At 42.6% G+C, this 14,874-nt stretch overlaps 1 protein-coding gene across 1 annotated transcript; it reads left to right on the top strand.

Annotated features, from left to right (window-relative positions):
• Positions 1 to 2,946: 2,946 nt before the first annotated feature.
• On the top strand, positions 2,947 to 13,062 carry stbd1 (starch binding domain 1). The gene is made up of 2 exons (XM_024012222.2): positions 2,947 to 3,532; positions 10,562 to 13,062. The coding sequence occupies exons 1-2, from the start codon at positions 3,097 to 3,099 to the stop codon at positions 12,373 to 12,375; spliced, it is 2,250 nt and encodes a 749-aa protein (XP_023867990.2). The 5' UTR covers positions 2,947 to 3,096; the 3' UTR covers positions 12,376 to 13,062.
• Positions 13,063 to 14,874: the final 1,812 nt, after the last annotated feature.

A 14,874-nucleotide genomic window follows, 5' to 3' on the forward strand; every position in this document is an offset into this window, starting at 1 on the left:
TCTACACTGATTGAAGTGGATTTAACAAGTGACATCAATAAGGGATCATATCTTTCACCTGGATTCACCTGGTCAGTCTATGTCATGGAAAGAGTAGGTATTCTTAATGTTTTGTACACTCAGTGTATATYTCAACATACAAACAATGTGTGAGCTTAGCTATTCTCCGCTTCAGGTAACAGATGCMCACAAGGCCAGTAATGCCATCATACTGTAGGTCTATGGCTGCATTGGCAGTGTATRCCATATGATAAACTGCAAAATGGATTCACATAGCTGATATACTGAGAGAGACAAGCAAATCAAATGTCTTACAACTAGACAGAAAGGAAATGTTGATTTGAGAATACAACACAGAAACACAGACACATTACAGACAGAATAACCCCTTCCCCTCTTTATTGCAGGATTGTGATATGTAATCAACATTCACACTAGTTCATTTCTAAAAATAGTTTAACAATTAAAACAGTTTAAACACTTCACTTCAATGAATTAACACTTCATCACTTATTTTCTTCTTTTTTTAAATTTTTTTTTTTACAAATAAGCTAACTGGTATGTAAAGATGAGAAAGATAAAGATTTGTTTAACACTTTGTTGGTTATGACATGATTCCATTTGTGTTATTTCATAGTTTTGATGTCTTCTACAAAGTAGAAAAGAGTAAAAAATAAAGAAAAACCCTGGAATGAGTACCAGACAGTACCAGTCAACAGTATATATATATATATATAGCATCGCAGACCTTGTGGACTATTCTGCATACAGTCAGTTTACTTACACCACACAAATCTCCTGTTTCACAATGGAAAGTTCCAGATGCCAAAAAACCTCAAGGTGATCAGTAGGGAAGGAGGGATGGGCCTTCCCCGAAGATGTCAGATGAAAGCCTTGGCTCAAGCAAACAAATATCAGCTGCATTTTCTTTGTACATATGGAAATGGTCACGGAAATTGATTTAAGCAAAATCTTTCAGTGCCCTTCTGCCTGGCCTTGGTGGTGCTCTTTGATCGGCATTGAAATAGTTCAGGTCAACCATTTTCCTCCATTGTCAAGGTCAACCTGGGGACCTATATCTATTAATCTGAAGTTAAACCTGACTCAGGAGAGGTTTAATTTAATCCTTCACTAAGATGTAAATGAACTCGTCCTGAAATCTGACTTTTTAAATCTAGACTAAGGGAAAATCTGAGAGTCTATTTTAAACCATGTCTGAGTAATGCAATTTCAATTAGTCCAGTTTAAAAGTGCAATTTAGTCTAGGATTAGGCTTAATCTGTGTCCGCGAATCTGCCCCTTAGTCTCTTGGGACATTCATTAGGATGTCAATCTTCATCTGCAAACAGACTTTCACAGCTTTCCATGAGGACAGAAAACATCACAAAGAAACAGGATTCATTATACTGAAAGTAGACAGCACTGAATATTATGTTGATATTATCTCTCCTCCCTGGGATTTTACTGTTTATCGTCAAATTAATAAATTATTGTATTTATAAATTATGTAACATCATTCCAACATTGTTTAACTTTATGTAGTCCAAATATGGCATTATTCCAATATTTGTATCGTTTAGATCCGTTTTAATGTGGGACCCTGTTTACCCACCACTGTGAGGCCACCCACGACTCCAATCCATCATCAAATTTGCTGGCGATAGGACAGTAGTAGGACGGATCACCAACGGCGGTGAGACAGCCTACAAGGAGCTCAGAGAACTTGCAGTGTGGTGTCAGGACAACAACCTCTCCCTCAACGTCAGCAAGACCAAGGAGCTGACCGTGGAGTACAGGAAAAGAGAGGGGGAACGCCCCCATCCACGTCGACGGGGCTGCAGTGGAGAGGGTCAAGAACTTCCAAGTTCCTTGGTGTCCACATCACTGATGTTAATGGGTGTCGGCCCCCAGTTTGAACTATCGTGGCTGGCTTGACACAGGTGCAAATAATACTTCTCTGAACGAGATGTAGAACTGCAACGCATGCCCAGACTCCACCATCGATTGACTGGAAAATAAGATTAGATTTAAACTAGCTAATTTACTCAAGAGTAATAACAAAGTGTCCTAATTTGAAGAGAATATCGATTACAACAACAGTCTGTTTTTTTTWAAAACAGAGGACTCTGTCCCTGCCGACGCTAAACGTCAATAATGACCCATCGAGATTAATTTGGATTATGGCAGAGTGATATCAAACACAAAGCTACCGGTAAACAGAAAAACGATTGGCTTTTAATCACATGATGATACTGACGCAATACAGTTAAACAAATTACGTATTCATGTATGAATGTGGACACTTTTTCTGGTCAATGATTTATCCTTGATACATTTTTATATATTTGTTTTACAGTTCAGTTACCTATTAAGGCCAAATACATGGATAGTGGGACCTACCCCTTTATTCCACTAGATGGCAGAAGATTCGTACATTTCATTGACAGTATGAGTAATGTTGACATGCTGGAAAGGAACGAGTTCTCAATTGTGAGTGTTGAAATAAATGGCCATGTCAAATAATAAGATCCCAATTATACTGGATTATTCATGATCAAGGCCCATACCACCCACACACTAATAATGCATATTTACATAGCCTAGGGCCCGAGGCCTAAGTGTGAGCCAGTCCACTATAATACAAAAAAAGGCATCAATTTGTACCACAAAGCATCAATTTCCATACAACATGACCAACGCAGCACACAATCATTAAAAAATATTGTTTTAACTATTTTCAAGGTGTGTCTGTCTGCAATTAATTGTATTGTTGTTTGGTTGATTCATGTTGTATCATTTTGGTTTAACATACAGGCTAATTGAGGAGGTGTTTGAGTGAAAGAAATGTACAATATTTTGATTGGATTGCCTCCCCTTGATCAACGCCCAGGACCCAGTTTGGGAAACCTTGCCCGAGGCTGTGTTTACACAGTCAGCCTAATTCAGATTTTTTTTTAAATTCCACTAATTGGTCTTTTGACAAATCACATTAGATATTTTCACGTCAGATATTTTTCAGATCTGATCTTATTGGTCAAAAGTCAAATTACTCAACAAAAAAATATCAGAATTGGGCCGCCTGTGTAAACGCAGCCCATGATTCGAATCAGCCAATTGTCAGCGGGCTCACCTGATTGCAGATCTGAGACGTGTTGTGCCGCAATAAGAGGTCATTTGGAACGCGCCTGGAGAAGAATACACACACGCGTGTTGGTATTCGCGTGTTTATATCCGATCACGGTGCTTTTACCTGGCTCTCTCCTATCGTTGACCGAAGCTGCAGAAATGACCATCAAGAAAAGTAAAACCGTCGAGTTTGAAAGCCGTGCTGGGGATTTAACTGCGTTGTATTGTATGAGTGATTGGATGATTGCAGTGGTTCTCGCTATGATTGCCATGATGTCTGTATGGGCTGCACTGATCATATATAGATCTATACAGACACTGAAAGGTCCGAGAAGAAAGGTTGAAGATGAAACTGGAAAGGAGACTACAAACGAAGAAGCAGCCCTCTCTTGTGTCGAGTCAACAGGTAAATCAGCGTTTTATTTATGTYCCCATTGTCACTGATCGGTTATGATTTGAATTAAGACAAATAAGCAACCATTCGTGTAGTAAGATTATTATCTTGCTCGTTATGTTTTGAGGTAGGTTCTTTGAAAGACCCTCCATGATGCTAGATTCCTGCTACAGCCATGCCTACAAACACACGTGTGCGCAGGTCTCCTTGAACTGAGTGCGCATAAGACTGCAATAAAGGGTTGGTTCACCCAAATTACATATGGGTTACTTTTTAGTCTTATTTTATTTAACCAGGCAAGTCAGTTAAACAAATTCTTATTCACAATGACGGTCTAGGAACAGCGGGTTAACTGCCTTGTTCAGGGGCAGAACGACAGATTCTTACCTTGTCAGCTCGGGGGATTTGATCTAGCAACCTTTCGGTTACTAGGCCAACGCTTTAACCACTAGGCGAACTTGTAAGGAGTCCATGGACACGATGTGATAGCAATCCATGCTTTGGTTCAGTGTCCCTGGCACTTTTAGCATTTGTGGCAKAAATCCCATTCATGTTGTGTTGGTTATTAGTATTTTYCGCATCATTTACAAATCATCTATAAGTGACTTTGAGCTTCAATCAATTTCAGATACTTTTGTATGATTTGGACTGGACATGTGGGGGAAAATGCTAATGGTCATAACTTGAATGGGCTTTGTGCCACATGTGACTGTTAGGTGTATCTGTTCTAATAAAATTCTCTACAAATGCTACAATGTTAGCATGTGGAAACGGTGTCCGGGAAACTAAACCAAAGCGTTAAGTAATGTCATACCCTGTCCATTGACCGTTTACAGGGTAAGTAAACCAATGTGTAATCTGGGTGAACTATACCTTTTTGGATTAAAAAATTAAAAAATATTAACTTCGCTGTGTCGAAGCCTGCCAGCAGCCTAGCTACCAAAGGTTGTACCATGTCCATTAAAATGTATAAACGCATCTCTCTACCAAACTTTTCAATAGTTATCCGTATTACCGGAAATTAATATTATTCTTAACTATTTCTATAGTGTATTTGCGGCTGCCACAAATACAACTGCAACAGAMCATTAGCTATCTACACTGACAGCTCTCTGGTGCCCTGTTTGTTGACGTTTTTCCAACCCACATGGAAATCACCAAGACGTTCTTTCACACCCCAATTGTTGACTATGTATTAGTARCCWGCTTCATTCTTCGGAGGTGGAAGCTGAACAAAGTTTCCAGTTTTCACAACTGCCACTAGTTTGGTAAAACATTTGCAACAAAGACATGGTAAAGTAAAAAAATAGTTAGTTCATTTACTAGTTAATGTTAATAATGATTCCATATAATTGAATTCATTAGGCCTTAATCTATGGATTTCACATGACTGGCAGAGGTGCAGCCATGGGTCGGCCTGGGAGGGCATTAGCCCACCCAATGTGGAGCCAGGCCCAGCCAATCAGAATGAGTTGTCCCCCACARGGGCTTTATTACAGACATAAATACTTCTGTTTCATCAGCTGTCCAGGTGTTCTCAGGCGATCCTGCAGAAGCTGGATGTGGAGGTTGTTTCACGTGGTTGAGGCCGGTTGGACCTAATGCCAAATTCTCAAAAATATTGGAGGCAGATTATGATGGGGAAGTGTACATTAAATTCTCYAACAGCTCTGGTTTACATTCCTGCAGTCAGCATGCCAATTGCAYGCTCCCTCAACTTAAGATGGCTGTGGTGTGACACAACTGCACATTTTAGTGGCTTTTTCTTGTCCCCCAGCACAAGGTGCACCTGTGTAATGATAATGCTGTTTAATCAGCRTCTTTATGCCACACCTGTCGGGTGGATGGATTTATCTTGGCAAATGAGAAATGCCCACTAACGTGAACAACCTGCACATGTGAACAACACTTTACATGTGTTTTTGTTTAGTGTGTATACAAATGTGTTTCATGCTGAAACCCTGATATCTAATGGTATTYACTAAGTTGATTCATATTTGAGAATGTTTTCCAGCTTTGTCATTTTATTTTATATTTCTAAATCATCTTATATAAAATCACATTCTACATGTGTTAACCAGTGGTCCAGAGAATAAAGACAACTGATAATCTGWAGTTCACAGTTAACTATGTTGTGATAAAATACAAAAACGTGAGAACAAATTCTGGAAATTTACTGTTGAACTTCAAAAGTAACCAGTAATATACCCTTCCTATGCACCGCTAATGAGGTTAGATATTTTATGTGGGCGGCAGGTAGCCTAGTGGACTAGTAACCGAAAGGTTGCAAGATCGAATCCCCGAGCTGACAAGGTAAATATCTGTCCTTCTGCCCTGAACAAGGCCGTCATTGAAAAAAAKAATTTGTTCTTAACCTACTTGCCTAGTTAAATAAAATGTAGCCTATACTTTATTTAAAATATTTGGCAAACTGACCAGGGCCCGATTCCCGACAGCATCTTTAAGGGAAAGTTCATCGTTAGACTGTAGCCACATCGTTAAATCTCCACGCTGTTTCCCCAAACCGTCGTTAAATCTCCACGCTGTTTCCCCAAACCGTCGTTAAATCTCCACGCTGTTTCCCCAAACCGTCGGTAATAAAGCTGCAAATAAACGCTTCGTTACTGACTTTCTCGAACCACTTGTGAACAGCTAATTGAGTAGTTCCTCTTTTTGCCGTTCTGCGTCACTTTACAGACACCGGCTAAACAGAATCAAGATGTTTCTGACTGCAGATAACGTCAGAACGAAGGTAACTACAAATAAAAAGTTGCCAGTGTCTGCAATTGTTAAAAATATGCTTAACCCCCCCCCCAAGATGACTGGATGAATACATTATAGACAGTCCAATTGGGGGAATAAAAATATATTTGAAATCATTCACACTTTGACAGCACCCCTTTTTTTGATTTGAACAAAACCATCCATCCATATTTGTAAAAATCACTGAGCACTTATTGGACCTGAATGCCAAAACGTTAGGTCTTGGAGCACCTTTATGGTTGGGTATGCAACATAGAGATGAGATGTCTTCATCAATGGAAGACATAATCGGCTGAGTGTTGCGGGTGGTTCTGGTGGCTGGAGTACGAAACAACCCTGAATTAGTGTCTGCCTACACTGTAAATAGTTTTTCCTGTCAACAAATGCATATCTATAATCTCAACACTATTGTTTGTCAAATGTTTATTTGAAAGCAAAGGGACAAGTCTGACTCAACTTTTGTCTGAACCACATTGCATTCCTGGGTAAATCCATATGAATTCAATCACTTTGACTCCCTTTTGATTTAAACAACTTTCCATACGTGGAAGTGGTCAGTGACTCGTGGTATGGTGGAGTATGCGAAACGTTAGGTCAACTTTGAGCCGTTTTTTATCCCGTGACTGTTTGGGCGTTCAGGTCCAAAGTCACTTCCTGAGCACTTCTAAAATGGGCAAATATGTATAGAAGGTTTTGTTAAGTCAAAAGGGGTGCTGTCTMACAGTGATTTGAATTAAAATAGATTTACCCTTTTGCTGTGTCGATGGTGCTAGATTACGTTGTAGACCACGCATCGCAGGAGAGACTTCCTAATGTAATTCCACTGCCTAACACAGCAGGATTGTGGTGTGGTTTGGACCAAAGTTGGATTCCAACGTTTATTTGACAGCGACGGACACGTCTTACCTGACGACTGGCAAGTAGTGTTCCTAGAGATTATATATAAACTTGCATTTGTTGACTTTTTTTTGTTTGAAGTGGAAACTATGGTGTAGGCTTCTGTTTAGCCACCAGAATGACCCGCAACTAAACTCGGCAACAAAAAGACATCCTCTTACTGTCAACTGCGTTTTATTTTCAGGAAACTTAACATGTGTAAATATTGGTATGAACATAAGAAGATTCCACAACTGAGACACAAACTGAACAAGTTCCACAGACATGTGACTAACAGAAATTGAGTAATGTGTCCCTGAACAAAGGGGGGGGGTCAAATTCAAAAGTAAGTCAGTATCTGGTGTGGCCACCAGCTGCATTAACTAATGCAGTGCATCTCCTCATAGACTGCACCAGATTTGTCAGTTATTGTTGTGAGATGTTACCCCACTCTTCCACCAAGGCACCTGCAAGTTCTCACCCTCCGATCCAACWGGTCCGWGACRTGCTCAATGGGATTGAGATCCGTGCTCTTYGCTGGCCATGGCAGRACACTGACATTCCTGTCTTGCAGGAAATCACGCACAGAACGAGCASTATGGYTGGTGGAATTGTCATGCTGGAGGGTCATGTCAGGATGAGCCTCCAGGAAGGGTACCACATGAGGGAGGAGGATGTCTTCCCTGTAACGCACAGCGTTGAAATTGCCTGTAATGACAAGCTCAGTCCGATATGTTGTGACACACCGCCCCAGACCATGACGGACCATCCACCTCCAAATCGATCCCGCTCCAGAGTACAGGCCTCGGTGTAACGCTCATTCCTTCGACGATAAACGCGAATCCGACCATCACCCTGTTGAGACAAAACCGCAACTCGTCAGTGAAGAGCATTTTTTGCCAGTCCTGTCTGGTCCAGCGACGGTGGGTTTGTACCCATAGGCAACGTTGTTGCCGGTGATGTCTGGTGAGGACCTCCCTTACAACAGGCCTACAAGCCCTCAGTCCAGCCTCTCAGCCTACTGCGTACAGTCTGAGCACTGATGGAGGGATTGTGTGTTCCTGGTGTAACTCAGGCAGTTGTTGCCATCCTGTACCTGTCCTGCAGGTGTGATGTTAGGATGTACCGATCCTGTGCAGGTGTTACACGTGGTCTGCCACTGTGAGGACGATCAGCTGTCTGTCCTGTCTCCCTGTAGCACTGTCTTAGGCGTCTCTCAGTACGGACATTGCAATTGATTGCCCTGGCCACATCTGCCGTGCTCATGCCTCCTTGCAGCTTGTCTAAGGCACGTTCACGCAGATGAGCAGGGACSCTGGGGATCTTTCTTTTAGTGTTTTTCTGAGTCAGTAGAAAGGCCTCTTTAGTGTCCTACGTTTTCATAACTGTGACCTTAATTGCCTAGCGTCTGTAAGCTGTTAGTGTCTTGACGACCGTTCCACAGGTGCATGTTCATTAATTGTTTATGGTTCATTGAACAAGCATGGGAAACAGTGTTTAAACTCTTTACAATGAAGATTTKGATTTTTACGAATTGTCTTTACAAGACAGGGTCCTGAAAAAGGGGGCTTCTTTTTTGCTGATTTGAGGATTTTCCCGTTCTACTAGAATAGATCCTATTTTAGGTCCCAGCATGCTCCAAACCAGTCTAATTGGAATGAATGGCAGTTGAGGYGTWGTCAGGGCTATTGAAATCTGGCCCGTGTAGCCAGTTTCATTGCTGGCTTTCTTAATAGCATTATAATGGGGGACTAATTCAGACCTGGGACACCAGTTAGAATAGAAAACCAAGCGGGACTGTGTCCCTCCAGACTTTGATTTTTGAATACCCCTGGACAGGTGCTATAAGAAACAAAATAAGGCATGTTATATATCAGAAGTGTAATAGAATTGTCAGCCTGAAATATTGTATTTTTATAATTATAGTTTGTTTTATTCCACTTCTGCAGTATAATATATTGGAGGCAATCTCTCAGAACGTAAACGTCTCTTGGAAGCTGAGTTCTTACACTGAAGTATAAATTCAACATGTAAAGTGTTGGTCCCATGTTTCATGAGCTGAAATGTGTGTGTGTGTATATATATATATATATATATGATTTTCCGTATGCACAGAGCTTAATTCAATTTTGCGCACATTTGTTCACATCCATGTTAGTGATCATTTCTGCTTTGCCAAGATCATCCATCCAGCTGACAGGTGTGGCATATCAACAAGTCATTACATGATCATTACACACGTTCACCTTGTGTTGGGGACAAAAGGCCACTCTGAAATGCCACGTCTCAAGATTTGAGTGAGCGTGCGGTTGGCATGCTAACTGCAGGAATGTCCACCAGGGCTGTTGCTAGAACTTAATGTTAATTTCTCTACCGTAAGCCTCCAACGTCATTTTAGAGAATTTGGCAGTACGTTCAACCGGCGTCGTGTTGGTTTGACAACGTTGTGAACAGTGCCCCATGCTGGGGTTATGGTATGGGCAGGCATAAGCTATGGACAACCAACACAATGCAATTTTGAATGCAGAGATACTGTGACGAGAGCCTGAGGCCGGTTGTCATGCCATTAATCCACTGCTGTCATTTTTCAGTATGATAACGCACGGCCCCATGTCGCAAGGATCTATACACAATTCCTGGAAGCTAACAATATCCTAGTTCTTCCATGGCCTGTGTACTCATTGAGCATGTTTGGGATGCTCTGGATCAACATTTACAACAGCGTGTTCCAATTACCGCTAATATCCCACAACTTCGCACAGCCGTTGAGGAGTGGGACAACATGCCACATGCCACAATCAACAGCCTGATCCACTCTATGTGAAGGATGTCTCCCTGCATGCGGGTTATACCAGAWAATGACTAGTTTTCTGATCCACGCCCCTACCTTAAAAAAAAAAAAAGGCATCTGACCAATGGATGCATATCTGTATTCCCAGGCATGTGAACTTTGTAGATTAGGGCCTAATGCATTTATTTGACTTGATTTCCTTATGAACTAACTCATTCAAATCTTAAATTGTTTATTTGTTCAGTATAGTTAATGTCAGTACTTGTTGCATTTACAACTTGTCTAAGTCTTATCATCAACTGATTTTTCAACCACTGACTGGCTTGACTGCCTTGTTGGAATGGAATGTTACTGTTTAAAATGATCATTCCTCACTGGTTGGTTAGCTTACACGGTGCACATAATCTCCAACTTCGTTGTTCGACGTGATCTTATCACAGCAGTGGCTGACCATGGTTGACCAACTCCCTTACCAAAATGGCTGACTTAAAAACAAAAAATAATACACTTTTCTGAAGGTTCATGTCATTATAGTATTCCTAATTCGATGGGTGTTTTTAGAATGTGAGGATGTAGACTGATCACTCATTTTGCGTCTGCTTCTATTCTAGAGGAGACTGAGGTGGTTCCAGAGGCACTGGAGAGCTGGGATGGAGAGGGATGGACGAGGGAACCCATGGTACGGATTCCGACAATCGATGAGGATGTAGAACCCATTGAGGGTATCACAACCAATGAGGATCTACTAACCATTAGACGGCGAAGAACGACCAAGAAGAGTGCCGGTCCTTATGCTGACTTTCACCTCTGCTCTCCACCTGAAGAGCACAGAGGCTTATGTCATCATTCTGAAGGTCTATGTCAGGTCTGTGGAGGCTTGTGTSAGGATGACACAYGGTCTCGGACTGACAATACCCTGGATCAGGAGGAACAGGCTACCAGTCACCAGTCCCTCAGTGACATAAACATTCGATCTGGTCAGACGAAGGCAACAGACGTGTATAACCCGGAAGAGGAGGGTTTGAAGGAAGTTGAACTGAGGATTGATTGTCAGCGCACCGAGGAGTCTGTGGCTAGCCATCCACTTACCGTTGCCAACGAGCCTCAGGAAGCTCCAGAAGTCAAAACTCTCCCTGACACGTTGACTGACTCTGGTCTACAAGAACCTGACCATGTGTGTTATACGGGGCTTGACATGATATTGACTGACTCTGACGTTAACAAATCTCTGGCTGGCTGTGTGTGCGAGGAGGCAGTAGGTTGTCCAGATGGAGACAGCTATGTTGCTTTTGCCAACACCCAGTTAAGTCAAGAAAATGTGAAATTGCGCGACACAGACCTTCAAGAACCTGACCAACTGTCTGTTACGGAGATCCAGGAAGTAAAATGTCCAGGTGCTGTCATGATGACCAGCCATGTGGAGGTGGTCTATGAGAAGACTAGAAYCATGGAGGATGACATGGAAGCGATGGTTGAGGATCTCTACAGTCACTTCCCGCAAGTGGATGATCGTTCAGCAGGTTTCGAATATTGTGACGTGGCAAATGCATGGGTGGGGAACAGAGACCATCTTGATGACCGTGGAAACGGTCGACAACCGGCTCAAAGCTGGAATACAACAGGGATTGACCCTACAGAGAGGATGACGAGCAACCCTCAGGAACTGTTTGACCAACAGCCAGACAGTCTCTGCACTGATCCCAACAGAGACGGTGTTCTTCAYGACAACGCGATGGAAGGGTTAAGCAGGGAGCCGACGGAAGCTCGAGACACCCATGTGATTTCTGAGCGAGAGGGGGTTAATAAGAGCATGGACACACGGGTAGAGAGCAGTTGTCAGGAAGTTGAAATAAACATCATGGAAGCCACTATGGACTACAATGAATGGATGACTGTAAGTGTCACAGATGCAGAGGGTAACGCTGACACTCCCTGGGTGAGGATAAGCCACTCGTCCGACTGCTCTGAGGCGGAGCAGCATCCCACAGAAACGCAGCACAATGCAGACGATTCAACAATGACCGAAACGCCCACCTCAAAGGTCAAAGAAACTGAAACCACACCTGTATCACTAGATGGAGACCTGCAGGAGAATAAAATGGCAGCTGTGCTTCCTAACGAACCCCACGCAGTACAGGTGAGGTTCTGTATCCACTACAACACCYTGTCACCCCGGCAGGAACTGGCTGTGACTGGGAACCAACCGGCGCTGGGGAGCTGGAAGGGGTTTGTTCCGCTGGAGAGGGGCCAGGATGGGTTCTGGGCCAGCTGGGTCGCCCTCCCTGCGGAGAAACTGGTGGAGTGGAAGTTCGTGCTGGTGGAGAATGGCGAAATCCAACGCTGGGAGGAGAGTGAGAATAGACACCTGGAAACGGGTCATGGCGGTGGAGAGGTGAACCTCAACAGATGGTGGGGCTTCCTCTGAGTGAGCAACCAGTGGGAGGAGGAGTGAAGGGTACTAGTGSTCGTTCTCTTTAGTAGCGTTCTAAGATGTAATCTATTCTAAATGGTGTTAGCAGTGTGGCTCTCGCAGAGGAAGAGGACTGACTGGTGCAAGGGGTCGATCATAGAGGACTTGGCTGCGGCCCAATTTTCCTTACCCTGTGCACTAATTCACACTTTTTTTGCATTTTAAAAAGCAGTTTCCAACATTCCTTACCCTGATCTGTTTCTTTTTTACATGGAAGTAATTGAGTGTACACTCTTGGTAAAGGGGTGTTAAACCCCAGTATCTAATCAGGGCTCTGGTCCTTTATATACTGCATTATAGCAACCCAACTATTAATCAAGTTGCACGTATTAAGTGAGTGACGTAATGCAAAGGTAGAGTTGAATGTCAATTTAGTATGGCGCTTGGATATTGTCCAATGGGGGATGATGATTCAGTACTTTCAATAGAGCAGCTCTGCACTMCTTTGGGCTTCTATACCAGCAATAATCACAGCAATAAGTGTTATCCAGGTATTTTACATGTTTTACTGCAGTTACTCAGACTGTCTTTGTGATTGTGAAATGGGCTGTTTATATTCACCAGAAATAGAAGTGTACTCGTAACCATCAACTGATATAGGTCAGTGAATTGTTATTATGCAAATACTGTGATGCTGGTATTTTTAAATGTCATATCTACATCAGATCTTAGCTTCTTGAATTATATTTTGTATCTATTATCCACACCAAGTCCCTAAACCTTTTTGATAATGTTCATAAATGTTTTTTTTGACATGTTAATTCACTTTGGTTTGGTTTACTTAGATTTTATTTTATCACAATTGATGGTGTCTTGGTTCTAATCTATTTTTAATAATAAATGTCTTATGATTGCAATGTGGTTAATGTCCTACTGTTAAATATTTAGCTCTAGTAGAGTTCTGTCCTCTTACCCAATAAACAAACATATTTTCCTGGAATGCAGTACTTGCTTGACTCTCATTCTTAATGTAGGCATCCCATAGTATTTCCAGAAGCTCATCCCAAAGCCTGTTACAATGGCTTTGGTATGAGGCCATTATAAACTGGGTGGTTTGAGTCCTGGATGTTATTGGCTGAAGTGTCTTTTCAGCTGTGTATGTCAGACAATATACCTAGAGTATGATGCAAAAATACTTTGGTAAGTTCATAGTAGCAATTAGGGACTTGGTGGGGGGGGAGGGGTTAAAATATATTGGCCAACATACCACATCCCCTTGGGCTGTATTGCCTAATTTATATACTGTTTTATATGTGTGTGTATATATGATCAAAAGTATGTGGACACCTTGTCGACTGTCTCCATTCAAAATCCTGCGCATTGATATGGCGTTGCCCCCCCCCCCCCCCCCTGCTTTGCTGTTATAACAGCCTCCACTCTTCTGGCAGGGCTTTCCACTAGATGTTGTAACATTGCTGTGACTAGTTTACATACAAGCACATTAATGAGGTCGGGCACAGATGTTGGCCAATTTAGGCCTGGCTCGCAGTCTACGTTCCAAATCATCCCAAAGGTGTTCAATGGGGTTGAGGTCAGGGCAGGCCAGTCAAGTTCTTCCACACCGATCTCGACAAACCATTTCTGTATGGACCTTGCTTTGTGCACGAGGGCAATGTCATGCTGAAACAGGAAAGGGCCTTCCCCAAACTGTTGGAAGCTGTTATGGGATTTTTATGAATGACTAAATGATGTCTACATTTAACGTAGAATTATAACTAACAGAATTATAGCCTGTCTGATGAAGAATGTTTGTCCATAAGCGGGACAGTTAGCAGGCWAGGAACTGTGGCAGACAACTTGTGAAACTGATAACAGGGAAGGAAGTCTCCCCACCCAGGGAGGGGAGAAACCTTGGGCTTGTAGTAGATTGTATAACAGGTGGCAGGCTATGTATGAAAASGARRAGACTTGTGAGAAGACTTCACGGCTAAGCAGTTGTTCCTCCTAGACGTTTCATCTTCGTAATAACAGAACTTGCAGTTGACCGGGGGCAGCTCTAGCAGGCCAGAAAGTTGACCAACTGACTTGTTGGAAAGGTGGCATCCATTCTACTGCCGATGTTGGTCTATGGAGATTGCATGGCTGTGTGCTCGTTTTTATACAGCAACGGGTGTGGCTGAAAGAGCAAAATCCACTCATTTGAAAGGGTGTCCACGTGCTTTTGTGTGTATAGAAGTCAAATATTTAGTGTCTTGGCTGAGTTACACTAGTAAGACTGCCAACATCAGTAGACATGTAACCCCCATGCCAGAGAACGGGGTTCGCTTCCTAGTCCAGAATGACTACTTCCAATCAGTCGCTCCTTCAGGTAGCCTGGCGGGTAGGAGCGTTTGGCCAGTAACAATGGCTTGCTGGATCGAATCCCCGAGCTGACATGCTAAAAATCTGTCGTTCTGCCCCTGAGCAAGGCAGTTAACCCACTGTTCCCCAGGGCAATGATGTCGGTTAAGGCAG

Source organism: Salvelinus sp. IW2-2015, linkage group LG20 (genome assembly GCF_002910315.2).
Source record: "Salvelinus sp. IW2-2015 linkage group LG20, ASM291031v2, whole genome shotgun sequence".
Lineage (NCBI taxonomy): Eukaryota > Metazoa > Chordata > Actinopteri > Salmoniformes > Salmonidae > Salvelinus > Salvelinus sp. IW2-2015.